The sequence below is a fragment of the Brachionichthys hirsutus genome, chromosome 10 (assembly GCF_040956055.1).
Source record: "Brachionichthys hirsutus isolate HB-005 chromosome 10, CSIRO-AGI_Bhir_v1, whole genome shotgun sequence".
NCBI classification, from domain to species: domain Eukaryota; kingdom Metazoa; phylum Chordata; class Actinopteri; order Lophiiformes; family Brachionichthyidae; genus Brachionichthys; species Brachionichthys hirsutus.
Genome location: NC_090906.1, coordinates 1,813,850 through 1,834,281, shown reverse-complemented (window position 1 = coordinate 1,834,281; position 20,432 = coordinate 1,813,850). Strand labels below are relative to the sequence as shown.

Below are 20,432 nucleotides of genomic sequence, written 5' to 3'. Positions count from 1 at the left end.
AAGAAAAAAGGAACAGACATAATTAACAGAGAAGAAAAGGAAATGTGTGCTGTAGCTGTTCAGTTTCTAGTCCCTCTGTTCATTATTTCCCTGCTGTTTAAAAAAAACAAACTATTTCTAATCTGATGTCTGCGCGTGATTATAAACGCATCGTGTTTGAAAAGAAATATTAATAATAGAATCTTCAGACGGAGGAGGTGGAGATGTAAACGGAGGTGTACAAAGTAGACCGAGAGGCTCGGACGCCTCGTCTTTTAGAAATGTTTTTTATTGTATGTGATTTAAAAAAAAAAAAGAACAACGGCAATGTGGCTATTTGAAAAGCAGTTTGTGAATAAATTAAGTTTATTGAGAATTATTTTACAAAGAAAGGAAAAGCTGGTGTATTTATTGTCATGACTCATTAGAAACGCTTCTATCCATCCATCATCTACCGCTTATCTGGGGCCAGGGCACGCCACCCCCCCCCCACCACCACCACCATGAGGTGACCTGCTCAAACGGGAGTAGAATCTATTTTGAAACAGAAATATGCATATTTATTTGCATTTGAAGCATCTGACAAATCAGGAGAAGACCGTGTCCTCACCCTCGTCTGTTTGTCTGCAGGACGGTGCCAAAAATCTACACATTTTGAGGAAATTTGTTCAAATGATGTAAAAAAAAATGGCCAATTTCCCCGTGAGGTTCTGTGTTGGGGTGGAGCCCGAGCCCTTTTTCAGGTTGGATGATAGTAGACAGGCCCAGATCAATAATATTATGAGGATAAAATGAAATAAATGAGATTTTTATCATGGAAATATCCATTTATGAGAAAGTAGTATTTCAATAAATCAGTATGAGAATGGAATCATTCTGTTACAATTTATTTTCATTACAAATATGATGTAACATTAATAAACACGTGAGGTTGAACAGAGTTTATATATATATATATATATATTTGACACAATATTAAGAGATACAATAATAATATAGATATATTCATACAGGACATTATGAGAATGTAGTTTTGACATGAAGTCCTAATTCTGAGAAGAGGAGATGAGATGGTTCATTTCTTCTCGGGAGGGCTGCTCTCTGAGGAGGAGGAGGAGGAGGAGGCGCTCTCCTCTGCCCCCCCGCTGGTGGACGCGATGGCTGGGGATGAGGCGACGTTGATGGGGACGATCCTTTCCTTCCCATCATTCAGCGCTCTCTCCTGGGGCGCCTGGATCTGCAGACGGCCGTCCACCAGTGAGCAGGTCACCGTCCCGGGGCGGACGCCGGCTGGCAGGTCGAAGTCCTGCCTGAACTCCCGACAGGTGTAGGCGTACGAGCCCTCGTCATCCTCCTTCTTCCTCTCCGTCTTGCCGCTCACCCGGAGCTTCCGGCCCACCTGCTTCACAGACAGCTCCTGGGGGGTGAAGTCCTGAGTGTCCAGGCTGAGGGCGAAGCTGCTGCCGTCCTTCACCAACTCCTCGAAGCCAATGGCCTTCAGGGGGGCTCCCACCCGGGGGGGTCCCACCGAGCCGCAGGTCTGGTCCAGCTCCTCGAAGATCTTCTGGTGCAGCCTCTCCATGTACTCCATGGTGTGCCTCATCTCCTGCATGTGGCGGATCATCTCCTGCTCGATGTGGTAGAACAGGGGCCGGGTCTCGGGCCACAGGCTTCGGATGGGCCAGTGCAGGTCCAGGAAGGGCCTCGCGGCGACGGGGGACGGCTGGAAGACACTTGGACACAGCATTCTGGGAGGAGCGGAGGTGGAGGTCTCGTTTCAGCTCAGCAGCTTCAGTCTGGAGTCCGTCCGTCTGTCTGCCTGATGTCCAGGCGTGGGGCTGCTTTTATACACACACACTCCTCTCCAGAAACATCCAGCAGCATTCCCACGCGTGTGTGTGTGTGTGTGTACTGACAGTCTAAAAGCAGTCTGACTGGTATTCCTGCAGCCTGCTGCCACATGCCGATGCATCTGAGCTCTGTTCTATTTCTGCTGCAGGACTCCGTCACGGCCTTTAAAAAGTTACCGATGACACGCAGACGTGTGTCACTCGTCTCCCGTCTTCTAACCTCCGACCTCTCGTTCACAGGCGATGGCATTTCAACTCGTTCTGTTTGAACTTTTAACTCCTTGTACGGAGCGGATGGCGATTGCTCTCCCCTGGATCAGATCAAAGGCAGGTTTATGATCTGAGGTCCAGCTGACGGACACACGTTATCAGATCTGTTCACAGCTCTGCAATCAAATTGTGTCAATCCTGGGGAGTGAACCCAATTTGTTGTTGCTTATTTTGTGTGTAATTATTATATTATAATAAAGATGTCTTCCTGAAAACGCACAGAGACTCCCAGAGTGACGTATACGCCGTCCTGGTTAATGTGGATTGGGCGTTGTGAAACAGTCCTGATGGGATGTTGGACATTTTCAAGGAACCCATTTAACAGCTGTGTTTGTAAATAGAATAAAAATAGTTTGTAAAAATAGCTCAGTCAAGTCTGTGCGGTACGTGATTTGAGCTGCTGACAGATGACGTCATGTGTCACAATGACGTGACCCAGCTGCCACTTTTAGCGCGTTAGCAGATTATAGTTGTATAATTATCAGAGCCTTGTCCAGGGTGTTCCCCGCCTGTCGCCCGTAGACTGCTGGGATGGGTTCGAGGCTCCAGCAACACCCGCAACCGGATTGAGCATCCAATATTCCGACGTTATAGTCAGCCTGCTAGAACGGGGGATTAGCTCAAATGGTAGAGCGCTCGTTTAGCATGCGAGAGGTAGCGGGATCGATGCCCGCATCCTCCAGGTGCTCGTTTTTGTCTTTTGTTGAAGGAATCAGCTAAACTCGTTCGTTGAGCATATCAATAAATAAATAACGAGACGAATTCCCCGTTTCACGAGTAACGTTTCAGTAAACGAGCCGTTAAATTATATGAATGACGAGATGAGGAGGACACAGGCGGAAACACGCCTGCAAACAGAAAGGAATGAAGCCAATCAAAGGAGGAAGTTACGCACAGAAAATGTTTTTTATTTTATTTTATATCAACGTTTAATTTCGCTGTTTAAAGCGACACACTTCGAGCATGTCTTTATCAACCAGCAGGGGGCGCTGTTGCAAAACTTCCTTTCACTACTCGTGTTAAACTGCATTTCTATGTTTGTTTTGTGAAGATAGGTCACATTTTCAAAACGTATGTGACAGACAAACAATAACAATACAAAATGATTTGAAACGTGAATTTATTATTATTATGAAAAACTCATAAAATATTAGTGGAATTAAAACCATATGTACAATCCACCTCACTAATAGTAGATAGTGGAGAAACAACTACAGATTAAACTAACTGCGACCTGATAGAAGTTACTGTTACTTTAATGACGTTACTGTTGTCAGAAAGTTGAATTTTCACAGGGTTTTATAATTTATTTCATTCCATTACAGAAGCAAGTATTCTTCCTATTCATTCAAATCCTAAATTAAACGTTGCGCCGACTATTTATCGAACTTAGATTAAATGTCTCTGAGGGACGTTAAATCATCTTTCGAGCACGTTTTTGGCCTGCGTTGATCTACAGAGCGGACTCGCACCCGATCAGCAGTCTAACAGGAAGACATCCAAATAAGGGCTGAGGAAATGATGACGTCCTGGACGAGCTCCATTAGTCTAAAAAAAAAAAAAAAGAGCCGTGACGTGTCTCCAGAGTTTCCGGCCATGGCGGCTGGTTGTCCTCCGTGTTCGCGGCGTCCCGGCTGTAGTTTGGGCGGCAGTGAACACCCGCCGAGCCGAACCGAAGACTGGACTCCACCGGACGGTTTCCGCTCCAAAAACCGCGACATAAAGACGGTGAAGAGCACCGAAACTTCCATCTGCAGCCAGGACCGCAAGTTCCCGCCTCTCTGACCAAACATGGGCTTCCGTCCTGCCATATTTGGGGGACATACGTCACGCAGGAGTCTTTATAAAGCCGGGAATCCTCATTGAGGGAACTTGACAGAGCTCATGTTGCCCCCCCGTCCCGTCCCGTCCACACGTAAACAACAACAACAGCAACCGGAGTTATTGATGTTCCCCGGTGAATTCATTCACAAAGACTCCGCACGAAACACCAACATTCTCTCACGAAGCTGAAGACCCTCCATCTTCGGCTTCTTCCTGTCAGCGGCAGCAGCGGCAGCGCGAGCCCGGCCAGAGCAGCGCCTCTTCCCGGCGCCCCGGAGCTCCCGGAGCGGCGCGACTCCTCACCGGCTGCCGGACATGGCTGCGACCAAAGCAGAGCTGCTCATGCCCACCCTGCAGATCTCCGAGCCCCTGTCCTGCTTCCAGCAGCCCCCGTCCCCGGTGGACAGTTACTCCAAGCTGGAGGAGCTGCAGATGCTGCTGCAGAGCGCCGCGGCGGGAGGCGCCATGCCGGCAGCGGAGGGAGGCGCGCTGCTGAGCGGGGAGTACGGAGGTGAGCAGAGGCCGGTGGCGCCGTGGAAAGAATAATACGAGATAGTCAGTGTTGACCCCTCAACTTCACATGTGCAGATATATATATATATTTAATGTTTTATGCTCATAAAGGCAAATTTGAAGCAAACATTTTAAGGATTCATTCTACTTGAACATCAGTAATGATTTTGTTTTGACATGGAAATATTTACTGTTAGTGGTTTTTGTTTTTTTCTTGAAATATGATGACCAAAGTAAACCGCTTCCAGGCGCTGGACTGATTGCGTCCATTCAGATTTCTCAGGTGATCAGCTGCTTCCTGTTGACCTCTGACCTTCTTCTTCTCTTCCTCTCTTTCAGACTCCCTGTCGGAGCTTCTGGACTTGACCCTCCCCCCTCTGACTCCTCGCCTTCCAGCTCTGGCGTACAGCGGCCGCTTCAGCTTCGAGCCGTCAAACTCCGCCTCCGGTGGCGGCGGCCTGTGGGCGGAGCCTCTTCTCAGCCTGTTCACGGGGTGGGTCAACATGGCGACTCCCCCCTCTACCGCCTGCAGCCTGTCCTCCTCTTCATCCTCCGTGACACCGTCGGCACCGCCCCAGTCGGCTTACAGCTCCGCCCAGGCGAGCGGTCCCGGCGGCGACATCGCCTCAGTCTTCTCGGCCACGGCGACCTACACCACCGCCGCGGGTTCGGACCTCCTGCTCCCCCCCCCGGAGTCCCAGATGGATCCTCTTCAGCTGCAGGGCCCCCCTCCAGCCTACCCCGCCTCCACATCCAGGCACGGCCTCCAGCCGCCCTCGATGGCGGTGCCGATGCTCCCGGACTACATGCTGCCCCCCCAGCTGCAGGGAGGCGACCTGGGCTTGGGTCAGGACCAGAAGCCTCTCCTGGCACAGAGCCCCAACCCGCCGGCGTTGCCGCCGCCGCTCACGCCGCTCTCCACCATCAAAGCCTTCTCCTCGCAGATCCAGATCCAGACGCAGCCTCAAGACTCCGCCTACCAGGCTCACTTCCCCAAATCCAGCCGCATCAAGAAGTCCCCCGCAGGCGGGCAGCGCCGGCCGCCGCCGCACGAGCGTCCCTACGCCTGCCCGGCGGACGGCTGTGACCGCCGCTTCTCCCGTTCTGACGAGCTGACCCGGCACGTGCGCATGCACACGGGCCAGAAGCCGTTCCAGTGCCGCATCTGCATGCGCAGCTTCAGCCGCAGCGACCACCTGACCACGCACATCCGCACGCACACCGGCGAGAAGCCGTTCGCCTGCAACGAGTGCGGCCGCAAGTTCGCCCGGAGCGACGAGCGTAAGCGGCACGCCAAGATCCACCTGAGGCAGCGCGACCGCAAGGCTGACAGGACCGGCACGCCGTCCTCTGCCCCCATGCCCACCAGCAGCCCCCCTGCCTACACGCCCCCTCTGACCTCCTCGCCTTGCTCCGCCTATTCCTCCCCTGCTCATGGCTCCTCCTTCCCCTCCTCTCCCTACCCTTCTCTCCGCATGCAGGCCGCCTCCCCCTGCTTCACCTCCTGCTACACGTCCTCAGCATCCCCTCTCATCTGCTCCTCCTCCTGCTGCTCCTCTCCAATGGGGAGTCCTCAGTCGGAGCTTCACTCCCCCAACGTCTGCTGACCGGAGGCTCGCTCACCTGTCCCGCCATGACCTTTGACCTCTGCCTTCATGGTGAACTCGCATATCAGATGCGTCTGGATCGAACTTGAGGATAGTTTTTGAGCACAGGTCAAAGGTCAACAGACACCATGTTTGTCTGTCTATGAGTGAAACCATGCTGGATCTTGTCCAGCAGCTTTGGGGTTAAAATGACGTGCTGGACATGAACTTTAATTTTCAGCAATGAATAAAAACTCATTTTTAGATACTCTTATAACCAAAAATGATCTGTAATGTTGCTTAATTTGGGAGTTTCCTATTTGAATGTGCAGAATATGAGTACTTTTTAAAGGGAAATGTGTATATATGATGCTTGCATGTAGTATTTATAAAATACATGAGCATGTACCCAATGTACTTCTACCTACTATGTAGGTTCTGGGATTATTTTTGATTATTACATGCAGGTCAGTTTGATATTTTTTTATTTTGTACCGAATAAATTTTATCTTTAAGAGACAAAAATAAAATGTTGTTCTTGCTTTTATTTCAGGTTTGGCAATGTCCTTCGGCTGCTGATGCTAAAATATGGTTTCCATGGTGATCTGTGGGACTTTTAGAAAACGAGAGATCAGCCGGCCCAATCTGGTTGTGAATAAAATATGTGAGTTCAACTGTCAGACCCAAAGAACATTTCATGAATTAAGCCCATTTAAATTCAGAATAATAGTAAATAAGAATGTTCGATAATAACTTAACTAGCTTCATTTTGATACCTTTAATTTAAAAAATAATCATAAATAATAACAAGACAAGACAAATAACAGACAAGACAATAATCATTTTTTATTAGTACAGTATTTTATTATTATTAGGCGGGGCTTATGTAATTGCAGGATTAGTTAGTTTGTCTCTGTTAGCATCATAACTCAAAAATATACAAATGGATCTTGATGACATTTTCAGGAAATATAGGGAATGTTATCAGGAATTTTCTGGATCACTTTGAAACTTTCATTAATGGAGCATCAACATTTGTTCCTCCATATCTCAGTTGATTATTGACCGATGTTTATGAAGTTAGTCGGGTGGAGACCTCTATCTCACTGCCGAATTTCATCCGGATCGGATCCAGAATGGAGTCAGTAAAAAAATATTTAATTTTAACATTGATAACCCCATTTACGGATACAAGAATCAGTTAAAAATACACATCAACATCTGTATAAAGATACCAAGAAAAATGTAGAACCTTTAGATGATCCAGATCACCGTATGTGTAGTATAAATCTAATTAGGAGGGGAATGAGCTGATTGGGGGAGGTCTGTGCTCTTCTAGTTTCGTTTTTGTTAGTTGAGAAATCAGAGTACAAAGCTTGTAGTTGAGCCTCAGTGTGTGCGTGTGTGTGCGCGCGCGTGTGTGTGTGTGTGTGTGTGTGTGAACGCGAGTTTTTATGTCAGCAGTAAATCCTCTGCGTGTCAAACAGCCAATGGGAGGAGGCCAGCCAGCTCCCTGCAGGAAGAACGACGATTTAACAGCCCAAATATGGTGTTTCCTGGCCCTGCAGCGGACGTCCGACGCCCAAATAAGGAGCTTTCTTTTGGCGGGACGCCCGGAAACCGTATTGTCTGTGACGTAACAGCTTGAAGGGCAGGTTCATCAGGTCCTGCTGGAGGGCGTGTGTGTGTGTGTGTGTGTGTGTGTGTGTGTGTGTGTGTGCGCGTGTTAAATAAATCTGTCTCTTCAATGCCGCATTATTGATCTGTGCGGGTTTGACGCGTAAATGTTTCCTGTCAATATTACTTTTGTTAACAGCATGAAGACGAGAGACTTCCGGTGCTGTCCGAACAACAAATAATAATGTTACATAGAGGTTATTATAATACTTACGTTAATTTCACGTAGTTATTATCGTGTTTTCGGTTTCGAACCAGTGATCTTCCGCTACGTTGCGGAAAACTGCGAGCTGCCGGATTCACATACTACATACGTAAAAAAAAAACATAGCCCCTTGACACAACGCGGCCTGAACAACAGTCTTGAGTCTGTGTGTCTAAGTCGTCCGTCAGGGTTTCCGTAGTGTAGTGGTTATCACGTTCGCCTAACACGCGAAAGGTCCCCGGTTCGAAACCGGGCGGAAACACATTATTCTTTTTTTTTTTTTACCTCCGCTAAAGGAGGTTACATTTTTGACGGCTGACTGGACTAAAATATTTGATTTACGATTTTATAAAGAAGTTGTTCGTATCCGTTGTATACCATTTTCTTATAACGGAGGCATTTTCAACACAAATCATATCTTGTAAAATATACATTCAATTCACTCACCAGAAATCACAGTCACGATAAAGGGGTCCGATATGAACCATCATGTAAAATGTCTTCTGGATCTGATCCAGAATGAGGTCAGGAAAAAAATCTTACATTTTAACATTAAAACCCATTTAAGAACTAAAAAATCAGTTAAAATACACATAAACTCTGATTCACTTGTACTTTTCATGGTTGGTGTATAAAGATACCAAGAACAATTTAGAACCTTTTGATGATGATCCAGATCACCGTGTGGACGGTGTGAATCCAATCAAGAGGGGAATGAGCTGCTCGGCGGAGGTTTGTGCTTTTCTGATTTTTAAATGTATAGAAACGTTGAACAATCTTTATTTATTTATTTCTTTTTAAGCAAAACTTGGTATTAACTCACCCAAACGGGACAAAGCTATGGGTGATGTGTCCCTCCCGGTGTGGTTGTTGATGCATCAGCCCGATCTATCCTCCAGGGTTCGCTGTTGTGAAGCAAATCAGTCAAAAATCAGTCAAAAATAATAACGAGAATTAACTGACAGGCTTTCAGTCGTTAGTCCTGAAAGCTTTTGATCCGGAATGCAGTCCCCTGTCATCTCAATAAATAAACCTTTATAGAGTTATGTCTGTTCGGAGTTATGTTTATTAACATTCAGCGTCGTCGGGCTCATGCAGTTTCCGTAGTGTAGTGGTTATCACGTTCGCCTCACAAGTGTAAGGTCCCCGGTTCGAAACCGGGCGGAAACATTATTTTGTTTTTCAGGAGTAACTGTATCTCTATTTTAGAATTCATTTTCCGATCCGCTTTGTCCGTTACCGGAACCGTGCTGGTTCCGGTAACGGACAAAGCGGATCGGAAAATATCCCAGCAGTCACCGGGCGAGAGGCGGGGAACACCCTGGACAAGCCGCCAGTTCACGGCAGACGGCCAATCACACACACACGTTCACACCCAATTTGCATGTTTTTGCAACCCACGCGGACACGGGGAGAACATGCGAATGTTCTCTATTTGCATGAATAACAATTCACACAAGACAAATAATTTACACGATCATTTCAACATTCACGTAAAAGATTGCGCCATGTTTCCGCCCGGTCTCGAACCGGGGACCTTTCGCGTGTTAGGCGAACGTGATAACCACTACACTACGGAAACCACAGGAAAACGCCAAAAATAACACCTTGTGAGTACTAGTTTATAATAATAATACTACATTGGTTTTATTTCGTGCTTTTCTGGACACTCGAAGACACTTTACATTGTGAATTACTCGCCTCCTCAGCGTTTCCGTAGTGTAGTGGTTATCACGTTCGCCTCACACGCGAAAGGTCCCCGGTTCGAAACCGGGCGGAATCATTTTAGACGATCTTAGACGAGCACGCGGAGTTGGAAGGGAAGTGACGTCACGTCGGAAGAATCCGGCCCTCCGACAACAGACGCAAAATTTATAAAATAGATGTGTGTATAATAAATGTGTCTTTAAGAATCACAAATATGCGGGCGTTGAACCGTAAAATGTGAAATGTTTTCAACAGGTCTATACAGGATATATGAAAGGATTTCATTTTTTAACTTTTATTCTAACATCAAGTGACAAAGATCCAGAAAGAGGGAAGTAAAGAAACTAATTCATTCATTCATTTTCCAACCGCCTTGTCCGTTATCGGTGTCAAGCTGGAGCCCATCTCAGCAGTCAATGGGCGAGAGGCGGGGCACACCCTGGACAAGTCGCCAGTTCATACCAGGGCCACACAGACAGCCAATCACACACACACGCATACACACCTAATCTGCATGTTTTTGCAACCCACGCAGACACGGGGAGAACATGCAAACTCCTCGCAGAAAGGCCACAAGCTGGATTCGAACCCGTGACCTCCTTGCTGTGAGGCACTGCGCCACCGGGCCACCCCAGTAAAAAAAAAAAAATACAATGATACAAAATAAATGTCAAAAATCTGATGAAACCACTTCGCAATGATTCCCATTAGATGCCAAGAGAGGCTGAAGGCAAAGCAGAGGAAGAAGGTGTCAGCTAAAATAAAATGACAAAGCATTTAATACAAATACAAATAGTCACTGACAACTCAAATTTAATATCCAGGCGTCGGGACAACTGCATCGGAAGAAAATGTTGAAATGCACTGACCAATTATTCAAGTGTTTTCCTCCTGAGTCAAGCAGAAATTCCGGGTAAGAAACACGTTCTGAAAAACAAAAGCCGTTCTGTTTGTGGGAGACGGATCCATTCGGCTTCGGGCCGAGGTGGAATTCAACATTCCCTGTAGAAGAATCAACTCCTGAATGGATCCTGGGACTGAACATTTACGACTTCCTGTTCTGCCCCCCCTCAATATTTATTTACTAAAAAGGGGCTATGTAAGCTTTTTAGAACGCTAACATATGCTGAAAATGAACTGCAACAAACTTTGATGTCTTTTTATTAGTGTAAGAAATGAGAAATCAATGCATTGGTTATATTATCCTTTTAATTTACATTTCATTATTTCGTTTTTCCCAGTTTTGAATTAACTTAAATAATATTCCCACACAGGTAACAACAAACCAATGGGCTTTCTCTACATTTTAGACACATAATAATGTTAATGATCAAAGATCTTTGCATGCAGACTACCTGGCTAAAGTCAGTCGACGCGAATAGGAATAAGAACGATGGTGAATAATGGTGCAGTTTGCTTTAGGAAAGGGCTAAAAGCTGACTCTGCGCCATGCGGCTCGTTTCTCTGGTCATCAGAATAATTCTGTGTTCTTATATTCTGGTGGCGTGAAGCCGCGTCGGGTCGAACCGCTACAGCGGAGTCACATGCGTTAGCAACAATAGAATAAAAGTCACGGAGCACCAGGCTGCTGTTTTCACTCTGAGTCGAGTTCAGATCCAGACATGCAGTGGAAGCTGTTATACGAAAGACAGCCAGGTCCTGTTTATCTACCACAACGGCTAACAGGCTAGCTGACTAGCACGGACAGTCGATGCAGGCTACCAATGAAATCTATCCTTGAATTTAATCTCATTATGCCAACAAACAAACAAACAAAAACATCCCTGGATTTAGTTGGAATCAGCCATTTTGAATGTACGTTTTCTAAGTTGCTAAAAAATATCTCTCTTTAGCGCAAAGCGACAATGAACTATTAAGACCATGTCTTTCGTTACGTTACAGACTTCAAGCCGAGACTTCCTTGCTGCTTGACGAAGTGTCGTTCAAGTCCTGAAAATAGGGCGATAAAAATCAGAATAAGAAACTTCAACTTGATTGATTTCGTTTAGTTAATTTGAACTTGAGGGGAGGATTTTTATATAAGCCCTTTCGGCTTCTTTTCCTCTCCTGCACTATTATTTGCCTTTGTAATGTTTTGTTTACGTTTATTATTGCAACACCTCCTCTGCCATTATGTGGCAGAACTAAAACAGATTCAGACTCATTAGATCCTTGTGGAGGATGTGTGTCCCCATCTACAGTAGATGGGGACACACATCTTTTTACGGCTGATAATAAACACCTGCAGACAACATCCAATTAGGAATTAGGGGGTGTTAGTTTTAAATGTAATACTATGCTTTAGTAAAACATCAACTTTGCATAACTTCTGCGGTGACTTCAAATACAGTGACGTGTGTTTTTTCCCATCCACTGATATTTGAGTTGGTTTCGTGTAGAGCTGTAGATATATGTATGAACACCAGGGGGCTACGACTCTGAGGGGTCAACGACCAATAACCTGTTGTGTTTCTAGTGGGCGGGTCCTTTGGGGGTGGCGGCACGACGCGGTCACGCGGCCTCTTCCTTGTGAGTCTTCGTGCTGCGTTCGAGTATCCCCTGCGTTTCCCAGTCAGGCGTCGGGGACGCCTCCAGCAGCTTGGGTGCAGTTCAGCTGGCTAAAGCCGGGGAGCGTGACGCGCCCGTGGGTGTAGATGTCACGGTTGGAGCCCTGGTTCATGCGTTTCACCAGATTCTTCTCGTACAGCAGAGGGTGGTAGGCCCCCAGCGTGCAGGCGGCGTCAAAGAAACGCTGGTAGTAGTGACACAGCTCCGTCTTCCTGCGCGACGGCAGGAACTCGTAAACGTGCACCACCTCGCACAGCGACATCATCAGGATGGTGCCTGGACAGGAAGCAGGGAGAGGAGGCTTCAAAACGCAGGTGGGACGTCCCGGCAGGAGCCGGAGGATGATGCTGGAGACGCTGAACTCTACTGCAGTATTCACTGAACTCTACTGCAGTATTCACTGAACTCTACTGCAGTATTAACTAAACTCTACTGCACTATTAACTGAACTCTACTGCAGTATTAACTAAACTCTACTGCAGTATTCACTGAACTCTACTGCAGTATTCACTGAACTCTGCTGCAATATTCACTGAACTCTACTGCAGTATTCACTGAACTCTGCTGCAATATTCACTGAACTCTACTGCAGTATTAACTAAACTCTACTGCACTATTAACTGAACTCTACTGCAGTATTAACTAAACTCTACTGCAGTATTCACTGAACTATACTGCAGTAGTCACTGAACTCTGCTGCAATATTCACTGAACTCTACTGCAGTATTCACTGAACTCTACTGCAGTATTCACTGAACTCTACTGCAGTATTCACTGAACTCTGCTGCAATATTCACTGAACTCTACTGCACTATTCACTGAACTCTACTGAACTATTCACTGAACTCTACTGCAGTATTCACTGAACTCTACTGAACTATTCACTGAACTCTACTGCACTATTCACTGAACTCTACTGAACTATTCACTGAACTCTACTGCAGTATTCACTGAACTATACTGCAATATTCACTGAACTCTACTGAACTATTCACTGAACTCTACTGCAGTATTCACTGAACTCTCCTGCACTATTCACTGAACTCTACTGAACTATTCACTGAACTATACTGCAATATTCACTGAACTCTACTGAACTATTCACTGAACTCTACTGCAGTATTCACTGAACTCTCCTGCACTATTCACTGAACTCTACTGAACTATTCACTGAACTATACTGCACTATTCACTGAACTCTACTGAACTATTCACTGAACTATACTGCAATATTCACTGAACTCTACTGAACTATTCACTGAACTCTACTGCGTGACCGCTGAACTTTGTTGTGGTGATCGTTTGGGCGGGCGTTAACGGATGTGTTGTGAACTGCGTTTATAAACAGGAAGGGGAGGAAGGGTTGAGGTTTCACTCACCAAGCAGGCCGGAAGAGGGCGGGTTCTTCTGGATGGGCTCAGCCATGTTATCTTGTATTCTTTGCCAGAGCTGCCACTCAAAGCGGGGGTTCAGGATGTAGAAGGGCTGCATTGGGTGCAGCCTCCTGTATCTCTGGTACTGGGTGAAGATGGGGTAGTCTGTGCGGTTGTACCACTGTGGAGACCACATAGCACGGTGAAGGCTAACTTTAGACACAGTAAGCTAGTGGACGCTGTCTGTGTGTCCGTCAAACACGACTTGCTCATAGATTTGGCTTCCTGCTGCTACAGAAAAATGTAGGCTAGTAGAATGTTGAACTTCCGAATGTTCTGTGTTTCTATCAACATTCAGCCCCCCGGCTTCTGTTCTGATTGGTGTAAATGTCACCTGAGAGAGGTCGGCAGAGAAGGGGGCGGGGTCCCAGGCCACCAGCGAACCGGAGCTGTACAGAGAACTGGACAGGAAGCGATGGTCTTCCGACGCCATCACCTAGAAGAGAGCAGGGTCAAGTCTGAACCCATACGGGCCTGGAATTCAGAACACACCCCCAAGCACTGTTCCTGAACGTTACTCTCTCTGTTACGTGAAAACAGATTTTCAGTTAAAAATGTCACCAAATTCTGGAATAATCCAGCCGGGATATTCCTGACATGGTGTGGGTGAAGTCACGGAGGACCCACTCAACCTTTGGCCTTCCTCGGGTCGACTGGAGATGAAGGAGCGCGGCTCTACAAAGAATCGCGTGGTTACGGAGTCGCACAATAGTGACGAGTAGGTCGGAATAATGCGACCTGGCCGTTCAGACTCAAGTCGCATGGCAAAAGATCGGACACGTATTGGATTTAGGACCACATATCCAAGCGGTCCGGGTCGCATTTGAAAAAATCGGACTTGGGTCACGTCAGCCTTCAGTGTGAACTAAGCCTAGGGCAGCACGATGGCGTAGTGGTTAGCACTGTCGCCTCACCGGGTTCGAATCTAATATGTGCGGAGTTTTGAACGTTCTCTCCGTGTCCGCGTGGGTTTTCTTCTGGTTCTCCGGTCTCCTCTCACCCCCAAAAACACACAATTCAGGTGAAACAATCGCTCCAATTGTTCTGCAGGTGTGAGCGTTTGTCTGTCTCTGTGTGGCCTCGACAAGATGACGGATGGATGGACTGCTCAGAGTCTGCGTAGAATCCATTTTCATATATCGCCCATCTGAATGCTTTCTGCTCTTCAGTTTTTAACCACGTCATCCATGTCTGTAGCAGCTCGTAATGTCACACCTGGAAATGGAGCTTAAACAAACGTTTTCACTGCTGCTTTGTGAATGTTCGTTTACAGAGTGAATAAATACGAATCCCAGACGGACATTTAAGTGGAAACAATGAGATCAGTTCTTATTTGTCTTTGACTCATTTACGCTGCAGATACACGCACTTTTTTTTATTTTAAATGTAACTGAAGAAGTTTCCACAGTTTGAGACCTACAGGTGTTCGAGCTTGCGATGACAGGCTTCCTTCCTGTCAGACAAATAAGAGTCTGCCGCACCTGTGAGTTGATGAGGCGCATCGTGGTTTTGGAGCCGACGTCTTTCTCGTAGCCGGTGGCGGGGGCGGTGTTGAATCGCAGCACAGCATCATGGGAGTCTGTCGTTTCACAAGGGGAGAAGGTTTTAGAAGAAGTGAAAGTTTTTGAAACACTGATGCAAAAGATTTTCATTTTCTGAATGTAAAAATAATAACAATTTAAAAAAAAAAGGTTTGGAGAAAGAAACCCAGCAGAGCGCCGTGAGGATGGCCTCTCCCCACCCGACTGCTCGCTTTTATGCACCACAGACTCCAGATTGTTGACGATACACACAATTATCTCCTTCCCAAACATCCCGGTGAAAACGTCTCACCGATTTCTTTTCCCAGGCCGGAGTTCCGTAACGATCCCGCTGACGACACCACAGCACAGCTCTTGTACGGCCCGAGGTCAGCGGACAGCTGCTTGGGGGGCAGCTGGGTGGCCCACGGCATTGACGAAAACGGCTGGAGGTCGGAGGTCAAGGTCGTGACCTCTACCTTGTCCTTCAGCTCGCAGAGAAGCTTTGGACCGCTCAGTTTGGGTCTGCTGGGCACGCCGCCGGGACCGGAAACCTCGACACCATACTTATTCATCGCCTGACAAAAAAAATAATATGAGAAGACAATGAGGGAGGGGCAAGAAAAAAGAGAAAGAAAAGACAGAAAGTCTCACCTGATAGTTCTGCACCACCTTCTTCAGTCGGTTTCCCAGCATGCTACTGGACATCTCATCATCCCACACCTCTCCCAAAAGCCCGTGAGGCCCGAAGAATTCTGCGTCTCCCCCCCTGCCGCTCAGTTCTCCCCTCCGCCGGCCTCCGAACATCGTCTCCAGAGCGCGGGTGAGGGGGCGTGGCAGCAGGTAGGAGAAGAACCCAGAGGGCTCCCGTTCTCTGTGCTTCAGCTTTGGCGACGGTTCCCCGGCCTCCTGGGTGCGGTTTGGAGAGGAGAGGACGGGGATTTGACGGTGGGGGTCACCTGGGATTACACCCGGGAGCTTCTGTGGGTTGACGTACATGGGCTTGGCCCCGCCTCTCAGCACCTGTGGGATGCGACGTGCCAACGTTCAAACATCTCTGACAACCGCTGGACAACCTCCAGCTCACGCCGGCGAGGACGCCAGAGCCATACCTTGATGACAGAGTGGGCGCGGGGCTGAGCCCGGGTTCGCGCTCGCACCCCAAAGATGGCGTCCGTGACGGGCACGCTGTTCTCAGCGCAGATGGCGTAGATCAGAGCCATGGAGACGCAGAAGAGCGCCATGCAGAGCGCCCCGCGGCGAGCCCGCCGTCTCAGGCGCCACAGCAGGCTGACCCTGTCCATGGCCGCCCCGGGGATCTGCTGACGACACGATCGCGATCACAATCAGGAGGAGGACTGATGCTAACAGCTGGAGCGATGCAACAGGAAGGACGTGTTTTATTCCTCCAAACATCAAAACACGACCGAAGGCGACATTCTCCCGGATGAATTTCCTCGGAGCGCTCTTGGACTAATTTCGGAAGGCCGGCCTCTCGCCGTGGTTCGCTGGCGTTGCATCGCTTTCGGAATGTCTCTCCAACCCTTTCCAGACTGACAGAATTTCTTTACATCGCGTGTGTTGTGTTCTTTGGGGTCTTTTATTTAGACCTCCTTGTCTTTGTCTGACAGCTTCCCTTTAAGTTTGGGTTACTCCCGTCCCTGATTCAATGAACTCATCGTTTGCGTTTTGTATTTACTCAGGTTGCCGTTAATATTAAAGCTTGTCTAATGGTCTGACACATCGAAGTTAAAATTAAAATAAAGAAACCAAGATCACTTCTCTATCCATCTCCTTGTTTTTGACTCTCTCTCTCTCTCAACCCAGCCGGTCAGACAGATGGCCGTCCAACATGAGCCCGTCCAAGGTTTCTGCCTGTTAAAGGGAAGTTTTTCCTTGCCTCCGTTGCCAAAGTTCCTGCTCTTTATGGGTCAAGTTGGGTTCTGTCTTTCCCTGCTAACCCTGTAAAGTGCCTAGAGACGACTTTCTGTTGTGATCTGGCGCTATATCAATAAAACTGAATTGAATTGAATAGAAGGAGGCAAATACTTTCACAGCACTGCATGACACATCCATCTCTGTTAAACATAGCCTGTCCTGTGCGAGGCTACGTTTCCATGGCGACGCACCGGGTTAATATGTCTATCGAAGGTTAACCTAGCGGTTTATACTCGCTCACCACAAATCCTGCTTTGTGGCATATTGCCGCATTTAGCAGCCGAAGAGTTGGACCTAAAAGGGGAGTGAATATTAAACCTGCATTCCTCAGATGGACACGAGCGCACGTCAAAGAGAGCCTTGCTGTGGAAATGTCCAGGCAGGAAGTGCGTCCTTCACACAGCAACGACGGGCTTCTGTGTCACTCAGGCGCTGTTCATTAAACCCGACTGCGTTGGGACTTGTTCTGTGGAAGTGGGTCACCTGGATCTCCTTCCCTTTGGAGTCCGTCTGAGGACAAGCCCGGCTCGCAGAGCAAGGCTCTTAGCTTTACATCAGTACCAATGCCTGGAATGCTTTAAGATTACCAGCCAGAGTGGAAGAATAAAAATAAAATAAAAATGAAACAATCCTCATGTCTCCGTTCCAACAGATATAAGAGTCTAAATAGACGTAGATCTTTAATTAGTTAAATGATATAAACCAAATCCTGTCTGACTGAATCCCTGATTGTGATGCAACAAAGAAGAACAAGGACGTAGCAGCGCCATTGTTGCCGTGGGCGATGGGGGGGAAATCAGGGAGAAAGGGGGTGGAGGAGGAGAGCTTGATTGCTCAGAGGAAAGGCCGAATGGAAAAAGAGGAGGGACGAGAGAGGCCTAAAGATGGAGAAAAAAAGAGATAGAGAAAAAAGAGGGAAGAGGAATAATTCGATTAAAGGAGCCAGAGTTCGACCTTTGTCCCACAATGCTTTGCAGCTGACGCACTTCCGCCGATGACGAGAGAAAATCAGGCTAGTCTAATCACATCTGCGGTTTGTGCGCAAACCAATAATGACTCAAGGTCAGTCAATCCGGACCGTCCAAGGGGGCCGGGCTAGTCCTGCCGCGCCACAGTGTTTGGCAGGTTTTACCTGAAAATGACCTCATAATATCGGGTTCCTTCACGTCACATGTCCAACCCTCCGTTCAGCTTTCAAAAATATCCCTTCAGTAGATTTTGTGTCGTCTAAAGCTGCAATAAACAAACGGCAGTTGATTGTGCTTTGACTCATCCCGACGCCAGGACCGGAGCTAAATAAATCATGTTTCAGAGAACAAATAAAAAGAAGAATATAATCAGGGTGTGGGAGGAGATATTCGGCAAAGGAAGCGGGTCTGCTGATGCTACAGATTTACAAAAATACAAGCTGGTTGTTGTAGTTTGGAATCTGATTTCACCTCCTGTGAATAAAGTCATCGGGTCCAACCCACAGTCATGCATGTGATCCAGCGGGACAGAAGAGCAAAAGCCCCACGGAGGATGTATGGGATCGATATGCTGCTGCTGGTTTCTGCCATTCTAGGACTCTACAAGTGCCTCATGCATTGGGGACTGATCGTTCTGGCGTGGAGTCCAGCAGGGATCCGGTATGTTTTGTTTCTGATGCCCGGCGGGGACGACCCGAGGAAATAAGTTCCTTTCATCCTTCAGTTGAATTGACCCCTCAGATTAAAGTTCGGGCGGCGACTAGAGCAGCGACTAGAGCAGTCTAGAGCAGCATCTAAAGCAGCGACTAGAGCAGAGTCTAGACCAGCGACTAGAGCAGCGACTAGAGCAGTCTAGAGCAGCATCTAAAGCAGCGACTAGAGCAGAGTCTAGACCAGCGACTAGAGCAGCGACTAGAGCAGCTACTAGAGCAGCGACTAGAGCAGCGACTAGAGCAGCGACTAGAGCAGCGACTAGAGCAGCGACTAGAGCAGCGACTAGAGCAGCGACTAGAGCAGCGACTAGAGCAGCTACTAGAGCAGCTACTAGAGCAGCGACTAGAGCAGCGACTAGAGCAGTGACTAGAGCAGTTACTAGAGGGACTGTTCAGTGAAACACCTATGATGGAGGGTGCCCACCTGATGACCCCAGTGAAACCCTTAGCCCCTTCTATCCTGCCCTGTGATGACTATAATCCCTACCCATTTAGCAAGGTAAAAAGGATTGTAACATCCAGTCCCATTCCGGTATGCAGTCAGACAAGTTTGGCTCAGGGATGAGGATGCCCCTGCCGTGCAGAGTCCAGTGCACTTTGGGTAATAACACCATATCCTGTGTTTGTAAAACTTACATATCTTCAGAGCAGTCTGCGGTGGAATGTTCTGTAGAGGTTCTGTATGGCTAGCGGATCAATACAGGCCCACAATCCATTGATAAAGGTGTTGATCAGGGAGACGAGTGATGCTGAACCTGCAGCCCTCCGACCAGCAGACTGGCTGGAGGGCTGCAGGAGGAGCTCCACAAAAGAAGGAAGGTACGCCACGGGTAGCATGTCAGAGGCTAGCTTTCATTATTGTTTGATCTGAGATTAGATTCACAACTTCAAACTCAGATATGGCTGCCAGCTCCTCCTCCCCCTTCTCCTCCTCTTAATGAATAAATGAATGTAACGGCTGCTTTACTGCAGCGTCGTCCTAAATCCTCAGCCTTCTCTCTCTCTCTCTCTCTCTCTCTCACACACACACACACAAACAGACACACACGGCCAGAGGTGTTTGTATATTGCACGTGAAAATATATAGCCAGAAATTACTCAAGAAAAAGAGACAGACAGAGAGTGAGAGAGAGGGAGAGATACAGAGAGAGAAACACACACAGAGAGAGAGAGAGAGGGAGACAGACAGAGAGAGAGAGAGAAAGAAAGAGAGAGACAGAGAGAGAGCGACAGAGAGAGAGCGACAGAGAGAGAGAGAAAGAGAGAGACAGAGAGAGAGAGACAGAGAGAGAGACAGAGAGCGACAGAGGGAGAGACAGCGAGAGAGAGACAGAGAGGGAGAGAGAGAGAGAGGGAGAGAGACAGAGAGCGACAGAGAGACAGAGAGAGAGACAGAGAGAGAGAGAGAGGGAGACAGACAGAGAGAGAGAGAGAGAGAAAGAGAGAGACAGAGAGAGAGCGACAGAGAGAGAGAAAGAGAGAGATAGGGAGAGACAGAGAGAGAGAGAGCGACAGAGAGAGAGACAGAGAGCGACAGAGAGAGAGAGAGCGACAGAGAGAGACAGCGAGAGAGAGAGACAGAGAGAAAGCGACAGAGAGAGAGAAAGAGAGAGACAGAGAGAAAGAGAGAGACAGAGAGAGAGACAGAGAGAGAGAGAGAGAGACAGAGAGAGAGACAGAG

At 47.7% G+C, this 20,432-nt stretch overlaps 3 protein-coding genes and 5 non-coding genes across 8 annotated transcripts in view; 5 read left to right on the top strand and 3 right to left on the bottom strand.

Annotated features, from left to right (window-relative positions):
• Window positions 1-850: 850 nt before the first annotated feature.
• Window positions 851-1,819, bottom strand: hspb9l (heat shock protein, alpha-crystallin-related, b9-like). Its single transcript, XM_068744077.1, has one exon. It carries the CDS (start codon window positions 1,724-1,726, stop codon window positions 1,055-1,057), a length of 672 nt encoding a protein of 223 aa, XP_068600178.1. The 5' UTR covers window positions 1,727-1,819; the 3' UTR covers window positions 851-1,054.
• Window positions 1,820-2,708: 889 nt separating this feature from the next.
• On the top strand, window positions 2,709-2,781 carry trnaa-agc (transfer RNA alanine (anticodon AGC)). The gene has a single exon. It is a non-coding gene; the product is annotated as a tRNA-Ala (tRNA).
• Window positions 2,782-3,983: 1,202 nt separating this feature from the next.
• Window positions 3,984-10,741, top strand: LOC137900514 (early growth response protein 1-B-like). The gene is made up of 3 exons (XM_068744614.1): window positions 3,984-4,434; window positions 4,776-6,034; window positions 10,724-10,741. Exons 1-3 carry the CDS (start codon window positions 4,239-4,241, stop codon window positions 10,739-10,741), a joined length of 1,473 nt encoding a protein of 490 aa, XP_068600715.1. The 5' UTR covers window positions 3,984-4,238.
• Window positions 8,094-8,166, top strand: trnav-aac (transfer RNA valine (anticodon AAC)). The gene has a single exon. It is a non-coding gene; the product is annotated as a tRNA-Val (tRNA).
• trnav-cac (transfer RNA valine (anticodon CAC)) lies at window positions 9,002-9,074 on the top strand. The gene has a single exon. It is a non-coding gene; the product is annotated as a tRNA-Val (tRNA).
• On the bottom strand, window positions 9,414-9,486 carry trnav-aac (transfer RNA valine (anticodon AAC)). Its single transcript has one exon. It is a non-coding gene; the product is annotated as a tRNA-Val (tRNA).
• trnav-cac (transfer RNA valine (anticodon CAC)) lies at window positions 9,615-9,687 on the top strand. Its single transcript has one exon. It is a non-coding gene; the product is annotated as a tRNA-Val (tRNA).
• A 1,442-nt stretch (window positions 10,742-12,183) lies between the features above and the next one.
• Window positions 12,184-20,432, bottom strand: part of st6gal1 (ST6 beta-galactosamide alpha-2,6-sialyltranferase 1) — a 9,140-nt gene continuing 891 nt past the window's right edge. The window contains exons 2-8 of the mRNA XM_068744239.1: window positions 16,245-16,454; window positions 15,787-16,155; window positions 15,446-15,710; window positions 15,094-15,191; window positions 13,947-14,048; window positions 13,559-13,733; window positions 12,184-12,455 (exon numbers count right to left, since the gene is read on the bottom strand). Of these exons, the coding sequence (XP_068600340.1) occupies window positions 12,184-12,455; window positions 13,559-13,733; window positions 13,947-14,048; window positions 15,094-15,191; window positions 15,446-15,710; window positions 15,787-16,155; window positions 16,245-16,454 (1,491 nt within the window). The remainder of the gene's footprint in view (window positions 12,456-13,558; window positions 13,734-13,946; window positions 14,049-15,093; window positions 15,192-15,445; window positions 15,711-15,786; window positions 16,156-16,244; window positions 16,455-20,432) is intronic.

Excerpts from the sequence above, each read along its gene's own strand:
- hspb9l (XM_068744077.1), bottom strand. The coding sequence starts at position 1,726 with ATGCTGTGTCCAAGTGTCTTCCAGCCGTCCCCCGTCGCCGCGAGGCCC.
- LOC137900514 (XM_068744614.1), top strand. The coding sequence starts at position 4,239 with ATGGCTGCGACCAAAGCAGAGCTGCTCATGCCCACCCTGCAGATCTCC. Across the intron at positions 4,435-4,775 it reads GCTGAGCGGGGAGTACGGAG|ACTCCCTGTCGGAGCTTCTG; the intron begins GTGAGCAGAGGC and ends CCTCTCTTTCAG.